The 23,919-nt window shown below is 40.8% G+C and overlaps 1 protein-coding gene across 1 annotated transcript in view; it reads right to left on the reverse strand.

Moving 5' to 3' along the window:
* RPGRIP1L (RPGRIP1 like) overlaps positions 1-23,919 on the reverse strand; it is a 113,710-nt gene that overhangs the window by 15,221 nt on the left and 74,570 nt on the right. Inside the window, exons 20-22 of the mRNA XM_069965949.1 lie at positions 21,749-21,826; positions 18,639-18,792; positions 18,326-18,417 (exon numbers count right to left, since the gene is read on the reverse strand). Of these exons, the coding sequence (XP_069822050.1) occupies positions 18,326-18,417; positions 18,639-18,792; positions 21,749-21,826 (324 nt within the window). The remainder of the gene's footprint in view (positions 1-18,325; positions 18,418-18,638; positions 18,793-21,748; positions 21,827-23,919) is intronic.

Raw genomic sequence — 23,919 nt, forward strand, 5'->3', positions numbered from 1 at the left:
TGCTTAATAAATTTCCCCAATCATTTTTATTAACTGTGTAAACCCAAGTGTGATGATTTCAACTGGTTTTCAAGAAAAAGGACCTGGGCACCTTGTGGTCATTGAGTGGACCCTGAAGTCTTCTGTAAACCAAAGTATTCTAGAGTTAGATGTGAGGCCATTTATCTAAATAGCTAAAGCATGGTCAAAATGGGATCATGCAAAAGGACAATGAACTCAAACACAACATCAAACCTACAACAGAAGAAAAACAAAAGAGTCAAGATGTGTAAAGGCTCAGGCATTGTCCAGGCTTCAACCCAATTAATGTGCTGTGGTTGAACCTTTATGAGAGCTCTGCATAAACTAATGCCCATAAACTTCAACAGTGCAACAGTGTAAAGGAGAGTGGGCCAAAATTCCTCCAGAATGATGTGAGAGACTGATAAAGTTATGTAGTTAAGAGACTGGAATAATAAAGAGTGCAAATGGGCAGTCACATGTCATATAATATAACTAGTGTTGAGCGGAGTTCGGAAGCTCCAATCAACACCAAATATGACGTTTCTGTTCTGACATGTGGAACTTTCTCGGATTCAGAACACTGTGAATAGGGAGAGGGTGCTGGCGCTGGTCTCGGGTGGCAGCCTGAGCTGCTGTGTATAATGCGATCACTGCTAGAAGTGGTTCTACAAACTAGCACTCAGAAGGGTCTACTTGGTTTATCACACAAGGCTTTTCTGTTTTACCACGTTTTGTTAAATAATTTAATACATTGTAATATGTCAAATATGTTATTTTACACAATTTTAAGATCTTTTAAGGAACCAGATTTTTTTAATGTCCTGAAACATGAAACCATAGCATTTAGAAGAGGTGTACTTTTATATCATGACTGTATAGAATTTGGGGAGAATTTCATGAATATTTTAGTAGACTTACATTCAGCACAGACTTATAACTTGCAGTGCCTTCTCACTGCTGTCCTGAGCCTGAGGTAATATACGGAGATGGTATGGCGGAATCTGAGCATATGATCATTTATTTGGAGTGAATATCATATTACACAAGAAGCTAGAAAAATTACAGAGCAAATGGATATGCTGTCAAGAATACTTTTTTGTGGGTTTATAGTTTTAAACACAGCAGCGTTTCCTGATGTGTAATGATCAGAGGACTGCCAAGTACCTTTCAGAAATCCACACTAAAGATGTAAATAACCAAGGACTTGGAGAACTAAGTAAAACACTGTGAAAATAAATTCTTGAATGGAGAAAATATATAAATGAAGCTGAGTTAAGCGGAATTTCACCAACTTTGGGGGGAGGTGATGCATGCATCTAAGAGTCACGGCAGAGAGCTACTGTGCACTAGTGGCTCATTTGAATGTTCTACAACTTTAAACAGGTGCTGCATAGGAAATATACAGCAACTACAACAAATGATCACTGGGGGATTTATAAACTGCCATCATTTTCTGAAAGGAGTTATCATAATGTATTTTATCTGTAATGGAATCTGTAAAAGTGAATGTACCACCTCATGGCCAGTAATAAGATTTACATAACACCCTGTCAACGCTGCTGCAGTCAATCCGCTGATGTGAAGATTTTTTTAATCTGCTGTCTGGTTCCCATTAAATTTGCTTGTAATGCAATATGCTAATGAGGGCCGTAAAAATATCTCTTCCCCCCATGATGCAAACCTCCTTTTCTCATTCAGGCATGCCTCCAGTCTCCCTAACAGCCCTGGGGGAGGGCAGGGGAGATATATTTGAACTGCTCGAGCTGGGCGGACCTCCAGTGCACAACAACCCTCATTAGCATATTGGATTACAGGCAAATATAACAGGAATTAGGTGGCAGATTCAAAAAAGCTCCACACTAGTTGATTGATCGCAGCGGCACCGACAGGGTGGTATGTGAATCTTATTACCGGCCACGAGGTGGTACATTCACTTCAAAGTGAAACTGTCATTATAAAAAACTTTTGACATGTCAAAGAGACATCAAAAGTTTTGATCGGTCCGAGACCCATACTGATTGGGAGATACAGCTGAGAGAAGACGCGCTGTAGCATGTCCACTCTCCCCTGTCAATTAAGAAAAAAGTCGGCCTTATTGGACTTATGGGCGCCTATGGAGCTCGATTTTTTTTTTTTACTCAGAGTGGGGGGCAGACATGCTGCAAGACAAGTTTTTTTTTTTTTTTTAATAACAGGTACACTTTAAGTTCCAAACTGCTAACACTGTTAGACAGCTGTTAGGTCAAGGAGACACAGGGTATCTTTCTTGTATCCAGCTGTGCTTCCAGAACACACCAAAATATTTTTATATTAACAACAAGGCTTTCCCGAGCTCCTGAAGTACAGCAAGTATAGTAACACCTCCTTACTGTACAAGCTAAAATTGTGTTTTTGTGCAGACCGTGTATGAATGTGCCCCCCCAAAAAAAGTGCATTATGTTGTATTATGTATCTGTGCAACATGGTTGTGTGCAAACACCTGTTGTATGCGTAGGGATGCATTAAGTTAAAAAGTATATTTCTGTTGTGCGAAACCAAATCCCAGAGTAAGCGGAAAACATGCAAATTAATGATAGAGAAAACACACCGAAAATACTGGGTGGTTTAGTAAACTACTGGAGACCAGGTCTGGAGAATCCGGCATTACCTGCCCTGACTCCATAGCAGACTGCCAAGGAAATTGGACAGCCCACAAGATTTTTACATTCCCTTGTCTTGTGTTATAGACCTGCACATGGTCTATTCACATAGCATTAGCAGTCTGTCCATTCCATGCTCCCCCCCAAAGGAAAAAAAAATGAGGAAAACCATAGGATTAAACTTTCAAGGTTTACGGTCCTCTCCAGCACAACATACTAGCAGTACTCTTTTGTAAACATTCCTAACCTGCTGTAATATTTCACAGCAGAAGAAACATCCACACAGGAAATTTAATTAAAAGTGAGCTGAAATGTAATAAAAATGAACAGCTCCAAATCAAACTTGTTTGCCTCATATACAATCCCGCCCGTGACAGTTTGCAAATTTAGACTATTACAATAGAAGGCGGCTTTGAGAATATTTATTTGGAAATGTTTTTATTATATGGACTAAGACTGAGTACCCATTTAAAACGACAATTTCCACAGCTGTCAAGCTGACTGAATATTTGATGTGTGCAGGCTTCTCCTCTCCTATAAATGAGACATTTCCTTTCATCTTGTACCCTAACACACGTTACCTAAACCCCCCAAATCTGAATATTTCAATAAGGTTCTTTCATTATTCACTAGGTTCATGGAAATTTTACTAGGGCAACCACATTTTTCTGTCGTTATGCATACAGGTACAAGCCTTCAGCTGGCAATATTACCGCGATTAGCATAGTTTGATGAAATATTTAAAAGGTTTTCTTTTTTATTATTTTATTACTCTAAAACCTAATAAATCAAATGACTGCCAAATGCCATTAAGGTGACACTCTGACTGCAATGTGCTTTTCATATTCAAATGTGAAAACAGGGCTGATGAAAGAGCGGGTGGATTTCCCGTCTGCAGCTCATATTCACACGTACATTATATGTATATAAGGGAGGGGGAGGGGACGTTCTTATTAAATATAGACTAACACAAATGAAGAGGGAGTATGTGTGCTTGTTTGGTAAAACAATGTATTTGTTAATATAACTCCAATTTTGAATTGGTAATTTTTTGTTCTTTTCTGTTAAATATCCCTGTATTATAATCATGGATAAAATATTAATAATAATAATAATAATAATAGATACAGTGTAACATTCTCTACTTTCCTCTTCATTCCTATCAGTTGTCTTTTGCAGCCACTTTCCTCTTTGGAGGCTTTCTGACTAGCCCTATTTTTAAGACGACAATTCTTATCAGATTCTTATCGCTCTGTTGCTTTAAATAAACCTAGTAAACTTCTTCCTCTAGTAACTAAGAAACACTGAACAATGTGATTTAAGTAGTCCAGGTTCTAAAAAATCAGATGTTAAGTTTGTAATGACCTCTTGACATAATTAAGCTTTAAATGCAATATATATATATTTTTTTACATTTTAGCTACATTTTACATAGAAGGCATTCAGCATCTTATTTTTTTATTTCCTGTGGCTTACATAACGCCACCATATTCCACCGTGCTGTATGGAGACTGCAGCCAGTTCCTTAAATACACATATTAGACCAATATTTATAAAAACCATTTAAACTATCAGTAAGTTTTTGGAGAACGGGAAGAATCCAGGACACCTGGACTCATCCATCCCATGTGGTAGTGGTTCTACCACATTTGGTTCTCATCCCATGTCTCACTACCTCCTATACATTTCTTTTTTTCTGTCTCCTGCTTTGTTAAAGTGTCACTGTCATTATATAAAACTTTTACACATGTGAGAGACATTTGTTCAGTCTAACTTCTGACTGTTCCGCGTTTGAGTGTTCAGACCCTGACTGATTGTGAGATCGAGCTGGAAGAGGACCTTGCTGCAGTGTGGTTTGCTCCCCAGTAAAAAACAAAACAAAAAAAAAACGGCCTCGTAGACTTACATTATGAGTCTGATTCATCAGGCGATACAGAGCGGGGAGAGGACCATGTTGATTGTAGTCTACTCCCAGCTTATTCTCATGATCGAGTCTGAACATCCGGGCCAATGAAAACAATTGACTTGTCTCTCTGAAATCTAAAGTTTTTTTTTTATAACGACAAGTACACTTTTAGACTATGTTCACACTACGTAAGTTTCCGGCCGTAGCACGCTCCGTGAATAAGCGGCCGGAGATTTACGTAGTTTGCGTACAATGGAAAGTATACGATCTACGGCTGCACAGTTCACACTACGTACGAACTTACACCCGGATCGTATGCGGCGCCGTAAAAAATGAACCAGACCATAGTTTCGGGACGTAGTAGTGTGAACATAGCCTAAGTCTTTACACTTTGTAATTTGGAAACCATATTTGCAATATTATTTGGTTTCATTGTGGCAGCAATAAGGGGCTCCCTCTGCTACCACCAATCAGATGGATAGGCTATCAATTGTTTTATTCTCAAAAACTTTAAACTATATTCTTACTAGGTCAGTAACACTTTGAAAGCATAATTAGAGACAGAGGATTAGTGACATGAGATGAGGCTGAGACGCAATAGAAAAAACAGCCACACTCACTAGTACAACTTCTGTAATGTAGTCCAACCTAAATGCGACTATTGAAAGTCTTCGTTCTACTCTTGGTCAACTATACATCCTTTTGTCTTTTTAGGTTTCATTATAACATTATGATATTTAAGCTCATGGCTAGTAAGCGCATTATGAGGAGTGGACTACATGTTGTTCATATGTATTCTGAGTCTATTATGTCACTAGAGTAATCTGTATTGTATAAATAATCTTCAGAATTAGACAGATCAGTAAGTTTACAGTCAGGTTACATATTAATGCCATATACTACTAATATTTGCATGCCTAAAACAAGTTCCACCAGTATATAGTTTCCGTTGGTACTTCAATGAAATTCTAATTCTCGCTACATGCGGAGCAAATGAAATACACTCACATATCCAATGAACTGCAGTGAAGAGTACAATGCATTCCCCTAAACTCCCAAGCGTCAGATAAATGTCATTATTCGGAGAGTTACATATATCGGGTATAATTAGAGTGAAAAACGCTGCTTTATCTTGATGAATTTTTCCTCTCCAGTATTTTAAAAGACTCATAAATATTTAAAACAGTTCAAGTATTTCAAAATTTAATGATGCTGAGAAGGCTTGTTATGGCACGGCAGAATTATAGGAGTATTTTATGAACAAAATGGTTTTAAATCAACCTGACAAACTCAACTGGGACCCTGATGTCCCTTTCCAAATGAATTTGTCAAGTGTTTAAAGAAGCGAGGATCTGAATGGAATTTTCTACTTTAGAAGCTACCACTCAAGACAGATTAGAAGTGATCATGGATATAATACAATTAGAGAAGCCTCTTTTATATAATGGTGGCACACATATTCCAGCCATGTAGATCTCTGCACATTTCTACAGATACCAGTATCAGTAACAGGAAAAAAAAAATTATAAGTTTTAAATCAATATATAAATAATGTTGGGGTGAATGGCACATGAACGGCAAACAGACTACCGCAGAGTCATCTAAGAATGTTTGCAGGTGTCAAAAATTAGATCTAAGCTATGTTCACAATGGTCGTTATTTGCCAATAAATGACGGCTGTCCAATAAAAATGTTTGTCATAGTGTGAACATAGCTCTATACAGAAAATCTACTGTTTACAACAGCGTTTCCCAACCGGGGTGCCGCGGCACACTGGGGAGCCGGCAGAACCCGCCAGGGGTGCCGCGGGATCCTGGTGGGAATAGTGACACTGTCACTTTAAGCATCCCGAGAAGCTGCGGCTGCGCAGCTTCTAGGGATGCACAGATCACTTTGATGTTCCGCCCGCACTGTGAGTGGGCGGAACATTAAAGTGAGCAGAATGCAGGAGCAGGACCTGTCAGCGTCTTGCTCTTACATTCTCTCGCATAGGCCGCCGGCACTTCCTGCCAGCAGCCTATGGGACGCCGGGACGTGACCTCTCCGGCAGGAGTGATGATGTGACGTCATCACGCCTGACGGAGGTCCCGTCCCCGCGGCTCACAAGATAGAGCCAAAAGAGAAGAGAAGAGCAGCTCCCTGCAGTGGATTAGGTGAGTAAAATGTTTGTTTTGTTTTAATAACTATTTGTGGACAGCAGTATGGAGGCATATGATGGGGGCATAGCAGGAGGCATATCATGGGGGGCATAGCATGGGGTGCATAGCAGGAGGCATATCATGGGGGGCATAGCAGGAGGCATATCATGGGGGGCATATCATGGGAGGCATAACAGGAGGCATGTCATGGGGGGAATAACAGGTGGCATATCATGGGGGGCATAACAGGAGGCATATCATGGGGAACATAGCAGGAGGCATATCATTGGGGACATAGTAGGGGGCATTTCATGGGGGGCATATCAGGGGGCAATAAGGGGGGAATATCAGGGGGCATTATTAGTATAATGGGGGCATATCATGGGGGCATTCTTACTATATGGGTGGGGGCACAGCAGGGGATGATACATATGGAGGCAACCCACATTCCTATTCGCTTTACTGCACATGACACCGAACAGCGCAGTTACTATGGGAGCCTATAGGAGGGAGAAAGAGAAGAAAGTTGGTAGAAATGTGCAGAGCCTAAAATGTTTGCCTCGCAGGTTCTGAAGTAGGGATGGTCCGAACAGAGTTCGGTTCGGGTTCATACGAACCAGAACTCTCGGCAATGATTCCCGCTGTCTGCCCTCTCCGTGGAGAGGGTGGATACAGCGGGAGGACCGCCTGGAAAACTGGGATACAGCCTATGGCTATGGCTGTATCCCAGTTTTCCAGGCGGTCCTCCTGCTGTATCCACCCGCTGCACTGAGCGGGCAGACAGCAGGAATCTGATGCCAAGCGTTCAGGTTCATACGAACCCGAACCTCGGCAGTTTCGGACCATCCCTATTCTGAAGACATGAAACGTAGCTGGAAAAAATCATCATAATGGTCTGGGCCGGAGATCAAAGAAGACGTCACCTGTGAGTCACTGAATGATGGTTTTTGTATTTTGTAGAACATTATTTGGTAGGGGTGCCCCGAGCTAATTTTTTTTCCCAAGGGGTGCCCCGAGGTGGAAAAGGTTGGGAAACACTGGTTTACAAGGTGAAAAGACTACTACTACTACTCAATAACTGGCCACACATAGTTGCCCTCATCTGTACAAACAGCAGCCTGTTGGACAGATTATCCATTTTATCATCGTACCATCAACCTGAATATCAGTCAACTCTTTGTGTTGTGTCACTGTGTGATATTTAACACACCAGAACAGTCAAAAACACTACACGCACAGTGGTTTCATCACTGTTCAAAAAGGAATATACTTTAAAGAGGTTACCCAGCATAAAAAAACATAGCCACTTTCTTCTAGAGACAGCACCACTCTTGTCTCCAGTTCCATTGAACTCGACTGAGTTCCACTGTAGTGAATGGAACTTTATTGCAAACAACATCTGAACTAGACACAAGTCGCGTTCTCTCTGGAAGAAAATGGGCATGTTTTTGTAGCGGTGGATAACTCCTTTAATGGAACAGAAACATTTCTGCATCATCTACCTGGACATTTTGCTGATAATCACAAATTAGAGAGCCTGCAAAAAGCTTTAATTTAAGTAAGCAAGCACTAATCCATAGCATGTGATGTTAAGGACACTGGGTGAAAAGTACTCTTGGGGGCTGGCCCCAGGCAGGACGTTTTCCATAACACCAGTCCCTTTTGTGATTGTAGGTTTCACTTACTGTAAAGCAAGAACTAAAGGACTGAACAAAGCTAGTGTGCACACACACTTTAACCTCTTAAGGACGCATGATGTACCGGTACGTCATGCGTCCGCAAGAGGTGTTCGGAGCGGGGCCACGTGGCGACCCTGCTCTGAACCGCCGCGATCCCGGGTGCCGCGTGTAGCCCGGGACCGCAGCTATTAGCGGGAATGGTCTGATCGCCGTGCCCGCTAATTCAGTAATCGGATGCAACTGTCAAAGTCGACAGCTGCATCTGAATACTGTATGCAGCACTTCCCTGGTGTCTAGTGGGTTGGATCGCTCCTCCGGGACATTGTCTCGGAGGAGCGATCCACACATCCTACTGCTGCCGGGGTCGTCGCCAAAATGGTGCTGATCCCGGCTAAGCACTCGGATGCTTTCAGCTGCAGCAGCCGAAAGCATCCGAGTGCCGATCTCATTGATCTTTGCTGTATAAGTATACAGCAAAGATCTCAATGAGAGATCAGTGCACTTATACTTCTAGTATAAGGCCCCGTTCCCACTGATCAAAACTAGCGGAATTCCGCGGCGTTAGCCTCCCGCTCATAATGGGAGTCTATGGGAGGCGACGCTCCTGCCCTGTCCGCACTGAAGAATGAACATGTTATGTTATGAACATTATGAGCGGGAGGCTAACACGGAATTCCGCTAGTTTTGCTCAGTGGGAACGGGGCCTAAGTGTAAAAAATAAAAAAAAAAGTGTTGTTATTATTAGTAAAAAAGCCCCCTCCCCTAATAAAAGTCAGAATCACCCCCCTTTCCCCTTGTTTTAAATAAAAGTAAATAAATAAACATGTTTGCTATCGCCGCGTGCGTAATCGCCCGAACTATTAATTAATCACATTCCTGATCTTGCACGGTAAACGGCGTCAATTTCACCACACATTAAAATTTTTCCTGGTTTTGCAGTGTACTTTATGCAAAAATTCAGCCTGTCATTGCATAGTACAATTAGTGATGCAAAAAATAAGGGCTCATGTGGGTTTCTACGTGGAAAAATGCAAGTGCTATGGCCTTTTAAACACAAGAAGGAAAAAACGAAAACGCAAAAAAGAAAATTGGCTCCGTCCTTAAGTGGTTAAGGACAGGTGGACTAATTCCATTTCGTCCAGCTAATTTGTCTTTCTTCAATCTCCTATATTGTCCCCAAACCTCATTTTTAGAGAAATCGCTAATTCATTGTCAGTACTGGTGGCCTCTACATCTGTTGGCACTGCACTTATAAAGCTAAACCTGTGCAAGAGCTCATTTAGTTCATTAGCACTGTTCAGTCTACCTCTGTCATATGCTGAAAGCAAATTTATCATCAATGCTGGACCTATGTACTTTTTGTTACTGACTGATCGGTGCCGCCATGCTGAATTCAACTGTGTACTTCTTTGTAAAGGGGTTATCCAGTGCTACAAAAACATGGCCACTTTTGCACCACTCTTGTCTCCAGTTTGGGTGGGGGTTTGACACTCCGTTCCATTGAAGTAAATGGAGCTTAATTGCAAACCACACCTGAACTGAAGACAAAAGTAGGGGGAAAAGTGGCCATGTTTTTGTAGCGCTGGATAACCCCTTTAAAGTCTGCCGCACTGTTCTGAAAATATGCCCAATTTTCTAGATATGCAAATTAGCAAGTTTGGTGTGCACAGCTTTACTTTTCCACCAATGACACAGCCTGTTCTTTAGTCAGATGAATATTCATCAGGTTGCGTCTGATGAATATTCAGTGGGAAAGTAAAGTGGTGCACTGAGGGCCCGCCTCTAGTGCACCAAACATGCTAATTTACATATCTAGTAAAGTGTGCATATCTCTGTAGAAGTGTGGCGTATTCTGAAAACAAAACACATAATTGAATTTAGCATAGCGGCAACAGTACCAACATTTCTATAAATTCTAGGTTAGTGATAGATTTACTTTAAACAGACTCATTAATGTCATTCCAGACCGCATCTCTCTGGAGTTAAGAATTCCCTTTTATCTTCTATCAGTCAAGTATTCACTTATCTATAAGACCTGAAATAGATGATGCATCATTTGTATTAACTGTAATAAATGGTGGTGGTATACCGAGGCTAAATTATGAAAGGTGCGCCCCTGCAAAAATAATTCTGCACCTAACTATACATGTAAAACATCTTGGGTATCCTAATTAGCAAGAAGTTCCTAAAAAGTCAGGGTCAATGGGGTTGGTATATCTATTAAAAGCAGAAGCTCCTTCCACATAGGGACACACACATTAATTTAATTATAAAGCTTGTCACATTTGGATATCATTGCTTTATGTTTGTTTGTTTTTTTCTGGAAAACTTTACGAGGAAAAACACTGCATTTCAGCATGTATGGGAGGTACAGCAGAGCAGAAAAGATCGATTGAAAGAAGTTTACAAACCCGCAGATTACATGATTACATTTAACGTTGTTACAAGAGAGAATTACAATGTTTTACAGAGGAGGGTCTGGAAACACAATTGCTGCCAGTTGGGAATATTCTTTTAATCACAAGATTATGCATTCATTCTTTAGTATTCAAATGTATGAAAAATTCATAAACCATTGTCTAACACAGAGCACTCAGCGGCTTCTCCCCTGTTCTTCCCTGTAATTAACATGCCTCCAAGGTTTTTGTGGATGTGAGAGTAAAGGCTAGCAAAGTCATTATCCTGGGAACTCTTTACATGCTCAGTATACCCCTCAAAATGATTTTGTGATGGAGAATATTGTAATTGCCTTGCCATTCACTTGTACAGGTTCTGTTCCACTAAACATTAAATCACAGACACAAAGATGCTCATCTTCATAAGTGTCACAGCAGGAAATAAAAACACACATGACAGTGAAATTAAGGTTAATTTGAGGTTACTTGTACATGTTCTACAGCATCTTCTTTGCATATGGCCACATGGAACAGAGACATTCCCAAGATTTTTTTCAACATTTTTATTGTTTGATTGTTATGGAGGCTTCACAAACCAAGTCCTTGCAGAACTGACTCAGCAACTGTGTGTTTGCAATATATTCTACATAACAAGTATGTATACACACACACACTCTTATATGGTATTTGACACCAGTTACACATTCTGCAGGCTGCATCTTTAATTTTCAGTTGTCTCTGAGCTACAGGTAAAAGCTAGCCTCTATATTATAGGTCCCATACACTGCACACACAAGTATCCTGTGCCTCTATATCGCCTATATATAGCAAACTCTTACCAGCGGCATGGAAGATATGACTGAGCAATGTAAACTGTGAATCAAACACTAGGGGTGAGATATAATATTAGAGTTTTTAGTCAAGCCTCTGATGGCCAATTCCCCACCTTCCTCACTACCATTGCCCTCTCCCCTTCTCCACAGGCTTGCATGGGCAGCTGAAACATGAGACTTCAGTGAGCAGATTTTTCTCGAGACAGATTCCAGTAGTCTGTGATCAGTAGTGAACGATGTATGCAAAGGAGGAGGGTAGGAAACAGGGGCTGTAGAGAAAATGCTTTTTTTTCCACTTGTGAGGCTATTACACGGGGCAATGCTGAGGAGCAAGCAAGCACTGTCAATGCTCGCTTGCTATTCATTCCCCGCTCGCTGTCGTCACTATTACTATTATCTGCTGCCGCCGCTCCTGTTCCACAGAGTGACAGCAGCAGATCATTGCTATCTTAGTCGTTTGTCTTTCAACATAACTATCATGTTGGCTGATAGTTGTCTTCTATTACATAAGACGATTATCGGCTCAGCCGAATACGGACGATAATCGTTTCATGTAATAGGGCCCTTAGACATTAGAAAATTTCTTTTATTCACTTGTACTGTTAATTTATACAAAGTTAAAGGTCAAATTTGGACATATTTTCATTGTTGCTAGTTGCTAATAGAAACAGGTTGCTGAAGATTACTGTGACAGCAAGCTCAATAATGCAGCGGGGCAGTTAAAGCGGTTGTGGCACAAAGCAAAATTGCACACAGTTTCCCACAATCCCCTTTACTTGCAGGCTAAGTGTAAGTTCACGTGGAGCAAAAGTGACGTAACTCTGCTGCGGAGTCCCGCCTGCCTCAGTGTGACAATGTTCTCTATGGGAGGGCTGCCTTTCACAAGGGACTGCTTTAACAAGTCTGCAGGATTCAGAGTGAAAATGTCAATTCTTTGAGCGGAGAGCGTCAGGAGTGAAGGTGCGCGAGCCCTCCCATAGAAAAACAGTGTCACTGTCAGAATACTGAGGCAGGCGGGGTTCCGCCGATTTTACTCTGTGTGAACTGGCCCTTAGTGTGTAAGGAGTACACTGAGATTTTCACTTTGAATCCTGCAGACTTGTGAAAGTAGTTATTATTTAATGCGGTTCAGGGAAGAAACAGAGTGCTGCACCTCACACCTATGGCTGATACTAGTGCCGCTTGGCTAAATAAAAAACACATCAGAATTTTGTGTATGAATTGATCAAGCCATACTGCCCCATGTACCTCGTGCCGGTATCTGATACACATGGGTCCCTACACTAAGTCCACACCGTGCCAGTCAGTGGCCACCAACCCCGCAGGCGTGTACAGCCAGGGAACGGGGGCCATGGGACGGCCCTGCGACCCCCATGCCACAGGACCAGACCCAAAAACACCACACCAGAACCCGGCCAGCACCGCCGGCGGAGAAGGTCGCCCCCAAGCAGCACAAGTCTGGATAAGGTATTGCGCTCACCATAGCTGCAGCAAACAGGATGGGAAAAAACAGGAGGGATTAAAACCATGTGCACTCAGGTGTCTCCTGCTAATTGCGGTCATGTGGGTCTCACCAGGAGGAGTGCAAAACACGGAGAAAAGAGAGAAACAAAATGCGGTTCAGGGAAGAAACAGAGTGCTGCACCTCACACCTATGGCTGATACTAGTGCCGCTTGGCTAAATAAAAAACACATCAGAATTTTGTGTATGAATTGATCAAGCCATACTGCCCCATGTACCTCGTGCCGGTATCTGATACACATGGGTCCCTACACTAAGTCCACACCGTGCCAGTCAGTGGCCACCAACCCCGCAGGCGTGTACAGCCAGGGAACGGGGGCCATGGGACGGCCCTGCGACCCCCATGCCACAGGACCAGACCCAAAAACACCACACCAGAACCCGGCCAGCACCGCCGGCGGAGAAGGTCGCCCCCAAGCAGCACAAGTCTGGATAAGGTATTGCGCTCACCATAGCTGCAGCAAACAGGATGGGAAAAAACAGGAGGGATTAAAACCATGTGCACTCAGGTGTCTCCTGCTAATTGCGGTCATGTGGGTCTCACCAGGAGGAGTGCAAAACACGGAGAAAAGAGAGAAACAAAATGCGGTTCAGGGAAGAAACAGAGTGCTGCACCTCACACCTATGGCATATACAGACACTCTGGTGTTGATTTTTAATATAGGCCTGGCGGCATTAGTATCAGCCATAGATGGGATGTGCAGCCGTTCCATTCTCTCCAGTTCGTGTTTTGCAATTCTCCCTCTCTGAACAGCTAGCACTCCTTTATAAGACCCACATGACCAAATTTAGCAGGATATGTCTGTGCTCACATGTCTGGACCCTATGTCTTCCCCATTCTGTGAGAGCAGCAATGGTAAGTGTAATACCATATCCATACTTGTGTCGTTTGGGGGCAGCCTTCCCCGCCGGTGGTGCTGGCTGGGTTTTGGTGGGGCTTTTTGGGTCTGGTCCTGTGACATTGGGGTTGCAGGGCCGTTCCATGGCCTCCCTTCCCTGCACGTGCACGCTTTGCGGGGTTGGCGGTCGCTGACCGACACGGTGTGGAGTTAGCGTAGGGACCCGTGTGGACCAGAGGACCTGCGCGGTGGTACACGGGGCAATATGGTTTGATCAATTCATATACAGACACTCTGGTGTTGATTTTTAATATAGGCCTGGCGGCATTAGTATCAGCCATAGATGGGATGTGCAGCCGTTCCATTCTCTCCAGTTCGAGTTATTATTTAATGTTAACTGCAAAATTAACACTATTTCATTTGCACAATTGCTTTTTTTCATAAAAAGTAAAAAAGAATTGCTAACAAAAGGTGGACAAAGCCTGTAAAAGAGTGACAGAACTAGTTAACAAAAGTTGGAAATTGTTGATAAATTATTTGATTTTGATATTACTCTGAAGCCACATTCCGTATTCCTTAATGACAGAATTACTGCTCCCCAATAGCTGCATGGGATGCTACAATTACGATGGTGTGTGGCACACTGAGGATATTAGCTGAAGAGAAAATCAAAGACAGTACTTCAAAGCAGGTTCCTCTCCTTAACATGTGGGAAGATTTTAATTAAGTGATCTCCATCCTGTGACTCAGGTAAAGCCCTTCCGATAAATTCAAATACCATCACTCAACGCCATGATTTTATTAAAAAGGTCTTTTACCTAAAATGCACATCATGCTGCTATCCTTAAACCCTTTCCCAATATGTCCTGGCAGGGATGCTCTTCAGTACCCAATGATGTAGTCTAATATGTTATTTCTACAAATAGGCTCTGCCTCAAGGAATATCATATCTAGATCTGTGATCTGGATTTATAGTCATGTTTAAACCAAGCTACATGTCCTGGATATACTGGTTTGCTCTGGAACAGAAGACCCAGGGCATACCAGTACATCCAGTATACGTATAGATTAAAGGGGTTGTCTAGCTTAAATCTTTTTCTTTCAAATCAACTGGTGTCAGAAAGTTATATAGATTTGTAATTTACTTAAAAAACCTTCTCATACTTATTAGCTGCTGTATGTCATGCAGGAAATGTTTTATTTTTAGTCTGACACACTGCTCTCTGCTGACATCTCTGGCCAAGACAGGAACTCTGTCTCGGTTTTCTATGAATTACCATAGAAAACCTCTCCTGCTCTGGACAATTCCTGTCTCGACTAGAGATGTCAGAAGAGAGCACTGTGTCTGACTGAAAATAAAAAACAATTCCTGCATGACATACAGCAGCTAATAAGCATGGGAAGACTTGAGAATTTTGTAATAGAACTAAATTACAAATCTATATAACTTTCTGACACCAGTTGATGTAAAAGAAAAAGATTTTCACTGGACAACCCCTTTAAGTCTGGACACAGTGTTACAGACAAGGTCTCACTAGAGCTCTATACAGCGGGATCCCAATCTCCCTCTTCCTACTGGTTATACCTCTAGCTATACAGCCCAGCAGACAATTAGCTTTCCCTACCACCTGGTTGCACTGGTGACTCATTTTAAGGCTGTCAGAAATCACTACCCTAAAATCCTTCTCTGCTGAAGTCTTTACTAACACAGAACTGCCAATATGATACTCGGATAGATTTCTTTTCCTTAAGGGCATGATTTTACATTTGGAAACATTGAACTGCAGTTTCCATGGTTATGACCACTTATCAAGTAAAGCTGAAACTTTTTCCATTTACTGACACCCACAGGAATATGAACCATATTGCACACTTTTGTGTCATCTGTAAATAGGAGAAGTTTTGGTAGGTAAGGTTTGTCTATATCACTAACAAACCTTAAAATAAACAATACTTGAACATGTGGCATTTAATTACCTGTTTCCGAAATTGTTGGGTGCATGCAACATCTTAAGACACTGATCAAATACTGCATGCTAAAGGTTTGCTAATCTGTACCCAGAATAGATCCTTGTGGCACACCATTTGTACCAGTCTGTGCCCAGCATACACACCATTAATATGATCCAATATCTATCCTTCACACAATGACACGTTATTTTATGCATTTTGACTCAACTGTCCTGCTATTTTGCTGCAATTTGCACATTTATGGTGGAATAGCACAATTTTTGCTGTGATTTGGGCAAAACAGCTGCAAAAATTGTGCTTTTTTTACCATATTTGTACAATTCACAGCAAATTGCTGAAGAGGTCGCATCGAAACATTGTGGAAGCATAGAGAGGTAAGCATAACCAGGGCATATTCACCTCTTTTCTGTGGTGTACACCAGCTGCATCCCCTGCCCGCCTGATGGGCAGGAGGGGGGATGGATGGTGTGGCCTTCTGCTGCGTCGGATTTAGGCATAAACCAGGCAAAAATCTACATCTGCTTCAGAGATAGGCCAGACAGTTATACAGCAGGGCTGGCCAGCTGTACTAAAAGGCATATGCCTCTTAGTAAATCTGTCCAGGGTAAAGGGGACAGGGCTTTATTTAAGACTGGCATTCTCATACACCATTCTTGATAAATGTCCCCCAACATGTTTATTATGTTTAGCAACAGGGCAGAAATATATTTTAGGTGCTGGATAAGTCCAGATAGGCAATATCCACAGCACCACCTTCATCCAACACTTGTGGCATAGTCACATAAATCAATGTGATTAGTTACACATGTTCAGCCCCATTAAAGCCATGCTAATCTATCTTCCAGAAAAGCAGTAGCTCATCTAATCACTTGTCTGGTACCTAGTATTTTAATAGCGTTGAATAAGCTGCATTGGTCACCTGCACCACTGCAAAGATGAATAAAAGTTTGTACACTGTGTTTATCCTGCCTTAGCATAAATTCTCATTTTCGCTTCTTTGGTGATAACTATAACACACTTTTGTCACAAGTTAAACAGATTTCCCTCAGCCAAAAGAGACATTTTTGTGAATTTCTGAATTAAAAAATTGAGGTTAAGTTTTACCACAAATCCCTAGTAGTTTATCACAATTTCCTGTCTTTGCCTTCTTTAATATGGAAAATAATTTATTGTCTATCTAATATATATATTGTTATACCTATATTTATAATTATAATTGCTTATCTAATTTTCTTGTGTGCGATTTTAGATATGTTAGTACTGTAGACAAGAACAAGGAAGATCCAACAGCATCCAACGTAGTAAACAGAATCTTCAAATCTTTATTGGCTTACAGGTAAAACACGACGTTTCGACTCTACATGAGTCTTTGTCAAGTAAAAATATACTTGACAAAGACTCATGTAGAGTCGAAACGTCGCATTGTACCTGTGAGCCAATAAAGATTTGAAGATTCTGTTTTCTACGTTAGATGCTGTTGACTCTTCCTTGTTCTTGTCTGCGCACCCACTCTTCAGGGATAGTGGGCTCTAGCGTGCATCCACATCTGTGCTTACCAAGGGACTGACTAGTGCTGCTGGACCACATACACTAACTGAAATGTTAGTACTGTAATCATGACAAACCTACTATAAATATATGTATTATCTTGATTTTTGTACCTTGTTTAACTGTACAACAGCTGAGCATAATATGAAGTATGTAAAAGCCACATCTATATTAGATCATTATGTCTGACTATAGATTAATCATTCTACAGTTCATTTCATAATTGTGTCCCCTACAAGCTCTTATTCTAATCCAAAATGTGTCTATTCTCAGTCGTTCTGCATGGTGCACATGGGGGGCTGGGATTGCAATGTGCTATATGTACAGGTAGGAAAGAAACAACAGCAGCAGACATCATTTCTTTGCTGTGCACAGTACATAGCCCCTCAGACCTGTATTTGTTTTACATACTGCTTTTAGTTTTGAAAGTTTTTTTAAGTGATCTAGCCACATTTATACCGTATAATGTTTATCACAATAGCTGAAAATTATGCACCATGTATACAGAGAAAAAGTGTCGGAATTCCGTGGCAGAGCGTCCCGCCAGCCTCCCTGTCATAATGACGGTCTATGGGAGGCTCGCGCACCTCCTCTCTCCGCGCTGAAGAATGGACATGTTCCTCCGCCACGGAACTCAGACAGCTTTGCTCCGTGTGAACGGAGCCTTACACATTTCCGACAACTGATGTTTCTATTCAACATGGACTGCAAGTACAAAAAATAAAAAAAAGGGGAATTTTTTCTCATGGGATACTTCTAAAAGAAAAAAATATGGACACAAAATATTGTCTTTTGATGTCTGGTTTCAAAAGATGCCATTAAAATACCTGACTGCATAAAAGTACACTTACCGGTTTAACTTCCTGTGCTACTGGGATGATGCAGTCATCACTGTCACTTTCTGTAGACTCATTTCCATCTCTTGTTTGTCGTCCATCTTGATCTTTGCAAAAGAAATAAAATTAGCGTAAAGTATTATGGATTATGCATTATGGATATCATAGTCAGGTGTTCATGTAAATGTTTGGCCATGTAGTGGATGCTTTTTCATTAAACTTAGTTGAAACTTATTTCAGGTAAAATTTAATTTCTAGCCCCAGTTAAATATTTAGACATTAGTACCAGAGACGACAAAATCATTCCATTGATTCGGACAGTACATACCTTCTAAGTCTTCAGTTACTTCTTCTTCTGATATGTCAAAACTTTGGGCTATATATTGTTGATCTGAGGGAGGAGACCTCAATTCTTTCTCCCGTATAGATTCCTTCAATGCCTCTCTGAGATACTCATCTTCAGCAGATTTATCATACTTTGTCTACAATAAGACACATTATATGTTTTTGTTTTTTTTCAACTAAACAAGTGAATGCTATTCAATGGTAAATGTATGCTAAAAGTGAGAGAACAGAATGGCTTGTTAATTTGCTGCCAGGCATGTATAGTGCAACATACATAAATAAAAGTGTTACCTTTGTTTTGTCAGTCTGCTCTTCTATTTTTGCAAAAAAAAGCAATATTCTTTGAATGACAAGCAGGTCTCTCACTGGCCTGCTGAATCCCTGGTCTTTTGTGGCAAGTGGCTAGTTCTAGTGTTGTCAGTGTAAGTAAGTTTGGCAGTGTGATGTCTACATGCTGGGCATGTAGACATCACACTGCCAAACTTACTTACACTGACAACACTAGAACTAGAGGAGACCTTTCTCTAGCATTTGACCTGTCAGTGCAAGTGCATATGCAGTAGGTGTAAGAGGCTGCTGCAGGAGATAAGGAGGAAGCAGTGCATCCAAGTAAGGACAATCGGGAGATAAGGGGGCTTAACTATAGCATGGCAGACAATGTAAAGAAAGTTGTGAATTAGGAAGTTAAGGAAGTCTGTGGCACAAATACCCAAAGACTGAGGTTAAAGGCTTTTTAAAGGTACTATATATGTGGACATTGGAGATTTGAGGTAATCATATGCGGTGTAGTCTATGGTGGTGTTAGTATAGAATGTAGGATTGCCAGCCAATGATGCCTGACAGCACTACTCAGTTGTGGTGTTGGCTCAATGAAGAGTTATTTTTTTTTAACAAAATACAGACAGTCTACGTAATATGGTAAATAAGCAAACATTACCATTGAGGTTTATTAGAGCAGCAGGCTATATCTAGAAGATTGATGGGGAGCGTTAGAGATAGTGGAGAGTTAGACTAGCGTCTTTCTTTGAAATTCTACAATATTAATATATCCCTAAAGGTTTATGACACTTTAAGGTTCTATATCATTCTGCACTTACATTTTTTCCCAAATATATCTTCTATATTTAGTTTATTTTCTGAACATGAACATAGTAGGGGCATAGCTAGGAAGGGATGTTTATAAGATATTTGCCAAGGGTTGTGGTTGCTTGGCCATTTCCCAGGTAAGGGTTAGCCTAGCTACAACTGTGCATGTTGTACATATGGCCATCATACATGCTAGCCACTGATAAAGCTTGAGTGGCCGCTTTTATTCTTCTACAAAAAATTAACACTAGTTTGACATTGAATAGTTCTGCATTTCATTTGTGCTGTTATGTGTGAAAAGCATAATACAACAATATATAAAGCGGTTATAACAAACACTGTAAGTTTTTCTGCTATTAATAATAAATCTACTAGTTAGACACTTGAATTACACAGTGAGAACTGACAGAAAAGGGGAAATAGGGAAAATAGTGAAATATGTATTGGGAGTGAGAAGTAAATTGCCTCTGGAAGGTTCACCCACAGGTTGTCCCAAGATAAACTGACTAGTCATATTCCTGACAAGTGGAAAATTAAGAGTATGTATGAAGCAAAGCAGCATTACTAAGGAATCATGGGTGTTTGAGAATAATCCCACTGAATAAAACTAATAGGTACATTTTCCTGTAAAGAATAATGTTTAAAAAGGTTAAAGTTACAGTTGTAGTTTATCAGTTCTTTTTCAACAAAGCATCATTATGAACTATTTGTTTAGTGAGTCACCAATGTTTTCATGTATAAAATGTAATGGATGACTTGGATCACCAAAATGAAAAAACAATATAACGTACACAAAATATTCACATTGATACTAATATGCACAAAAATTCACAGAAAATAACTTTTCTACAAATAAACGAATAAGAAAACTATAATAGAGGTGTCTTTACTTGCTGTCCCAATGACATTCTCACTTAATAACCCAATTCCCCTTTTACCACATGTTTATAGTAAGACTGTACTCTATGGGGCACATTTATCATTATGCGCCGCTAGTGTATGCCAAGGTAAGCCCTTAGTAAATCTGCCAGGGAAATGGGAACAGGGCTTTATTTAATCACTTAATAAATGCCCCCCTAATTAGTCACTTACTTACAAAGTGATTTTAAAGTATCACATGTAAGGAAGAGACTATGTGAGTTCCTTACTGCACTGCTTTGTCTTTCTTCAGGCCCTTTCCCTTGGCCCGATCTTGCTGACTGGCGCTCGCTTGCACTACATTTTGGCATGGCATGATTATCCAAGTGGCTAGGTCAGAAGAACAATTGCTGAATCTTTCATGCAGCCATTTTAATACATTTTTATCGACCAGACAGAGAGAGATGTGCAGCCAATAGCAATAATTTAATAATAATAATTTTATGGCTGCACAAGAGATTAAATCAGCTGATGTGCGGGCGTTTGCTCCTCGACAGATTAATCGCTGACCCTTTTATCTGGCAGAATTAATCGAGCGTCCTGTTTACTTAGAGAGATGGGTGACCAATGTGGGTGCATAGGGCATTAGCATGCAGGTATGGCCTCCACCCTATTGATTCTTCACAGTACTTCCAAAGATAGCACAGTGCTTGCTTATTGTTGAAAATCCCATAAATAGAGATTTGAATACAGGTCGAGCATGTGTACTGCCACCCCAAAGGACCTCTGTTTTGGTCATAGGTGCGTGCGCAATGTTTTTAGTTATTTTGTTAAGGACAATTTCTATACAATATTGCAAGAAACTAGTAAAACCTTCGGCGAGCTGTAATTCACATAACAACCACTTAGTTGCCCAGCTCATCCTGGGACATTTCAAAGGAAGATAAAAAGTTGAGGAGGGACACATCTGTATTTTCCTGTGTATGCAATATATAATTTCCTGCCAATGTTTTTTAATAGATTATAAGTGTTGATGCCTGTACTGTCCAATCTATTTATTATATTATTACTTAAAATCCCAATGATACAACATAGAATCACTAGGATTAAATGGCTGGCAAAAAAAGATAGTAATAATGTTAGGGTTACCTCAGAAATATTTAAGACTGTTCTTGGATTGTCATTTGTCCTCAATGTTTCTTCATCAACGGTCCGATCAACTGGATTCTGAAATCACACAAAAGTGATGCAATACATTTAAGGACAGCCTTTTAGTGTATTTTTTGCCCATATAATGCACATTCGTCACTAATATTTATGCTGTGTCATCTGTTTTATCCCAGCTCTGCCATATCAACTTATTTTCATTACTGCATTTGGGTCAATTGTGCTCTGATTAGTCACCATCTTAATTTTTATATTGAAAACTGCATTGTTACCCTTTTAAATCCACTATCAATCCCATGATGCATCAGCACAGGGTCAGATGACCAGCAAGAGTCAGCACCACCTCTACTTGCTGAAAGGACAGTGTAACAATTCTCATCTCTATTTTTTTAAATAAGCTAAGAGACTATAAGTATACAGTCATTGAGGCTGAAATGTCATCAAATCCACTATAAGGCCATGTTCACATGACGTAAGACAACGCAGTACTGCAGTACCGGCTGGAAGATCTTTACTGCTGCTGAATTCGGATGCGGGTGCATCCGTGTTTGCCCGCATCTGAATTCGCCACTGAACACAATGGAGCGTGTGGCCGGAGCCGCACTGACAGGTTCTCAGCGGCCACAGAAAACATGTCATTTTTTTGCAGCGCCGCTAGGGATCACGGCTGGAGTGTATACTATGTGTATACACTCCGGCTGGGATTCCCTTAGCCTGCAGCACAATGTAGGTAAAGGGATTAATCCTGGCCGTGTTGCAAATCGGCAACAAAGGCCGTGATTAATAATTTACTTACGTTGTATAAACATGGCCTAACTGTGCGATAGGAGCTGCATAATCATCATTAGCAACTGTTTCTTTCTCCCCCTTGTGTGAAACAGTCCATGCAGATCTATTATATAGGAAGGCCTGGCAGGGAAGATGACCTTTATTTTCCAGGGGGTCACCATGAGATCACATGATCCAACTAAAGAAAAGGACTCCAGAAATTTGCAGGTAGAAATAACATCTTTAAGGGTAAAACAGTGATCAACTAAGGTAATACTATTTTATATAAGAATATAGTCCCACTAAAGCCACAATATAAAGTTCCTCATTTCCTAGGACCACACCAGTACAACAATCTTTGCAGTTTTAGACCAGCCTATACTTTCTCCATGTATCAATGAGACGACTCATGTACAAACTGGCAGCTTTTCTGCACCCCATTTCATACAGATTGGCTGTCACTAGAACATAATATTATACAATAACAAAGACAATTGTGACAAAGGTATTAACTATACAAGTGTAACTGTAATTCATAAATCAAAAATTTCACAGGCTGTAAAATATCTGTGTTTTAATTGTTAACTCTTCAGTTAAAGGGGTTGTCTGGGGACACAAGTTATTGAGCAGTTAACAGTCTCTGTTGTGCTAGAATGAACCTAAAAGTGGAGATGCTGGGACTTTAAGACCTGGGTTTTAAATTCTGCATTGGTGTGGTGTCCACAGTGAAATTGCAAGTTTTATTAATTTACATTTTGGCAACAATCAAATTACATTGTATGTTCTTGGACAAACCCTTTAATTACATTAGTCACATATCTACTAACTATGTACACAATCCTAAATATTTTTGCCACTTGAAAAAAAAAGTACACATCCTGACCTATTCTCATGAGTTGTTATAGACAACTTAGACACGGACAGGTATTCTGTTGTTTATCAGTGCGAAGGTGCTCTAAGAAACTATCTTTCTTTCGTAAAACATTTTGGGACAGTGGACAAATTGAACTAATAGATATATAGAGGATTTTGCCATCAAAAATTGTGATTCACTGTTAATACACTTTCTGTTTTGTTAACTGCATATGGTAACAGTGAACAGCTTTGTTGGTGGTCACCGGCAGAGCACAGCACTAGGGAAGGTAGCAGAGCGCTAGGTACAGATCCAAGGTGGTCTGCAAAAAATTCTCTTTCCGGATATAGCATAGGGGTCTCCATGGGTCCTAGGTATAGGGTCTAGCAAAGGGCTCAGGTATAAGGTGAGGAGTAAGGGGGGAGTAAGGAGTGGAGAACACTAGGGTGACATAAATTACCCAATTCCCTTTCTTATCCCCTGGCTGTGTTCATAACCAATAGCTTTTTGTTTTGTGAAACGTGTTGCAAGG

This window comes from Dendropsophus ebraccatus, chromosome 4 (genome assembly GCF_027789765.1).
Source record: "Dendropsophus ebraccatus isolate aDenEbr1 chromosome 4, aDenEbr1.pat, whole genome shotgun sequence".
Taxonomy (NCBI): Eukaryota; Metazoa; Chordata; class Amphibia; order Anura; family Hylidae; genus Dendropsophus; species Dendropsophus ebraccatus.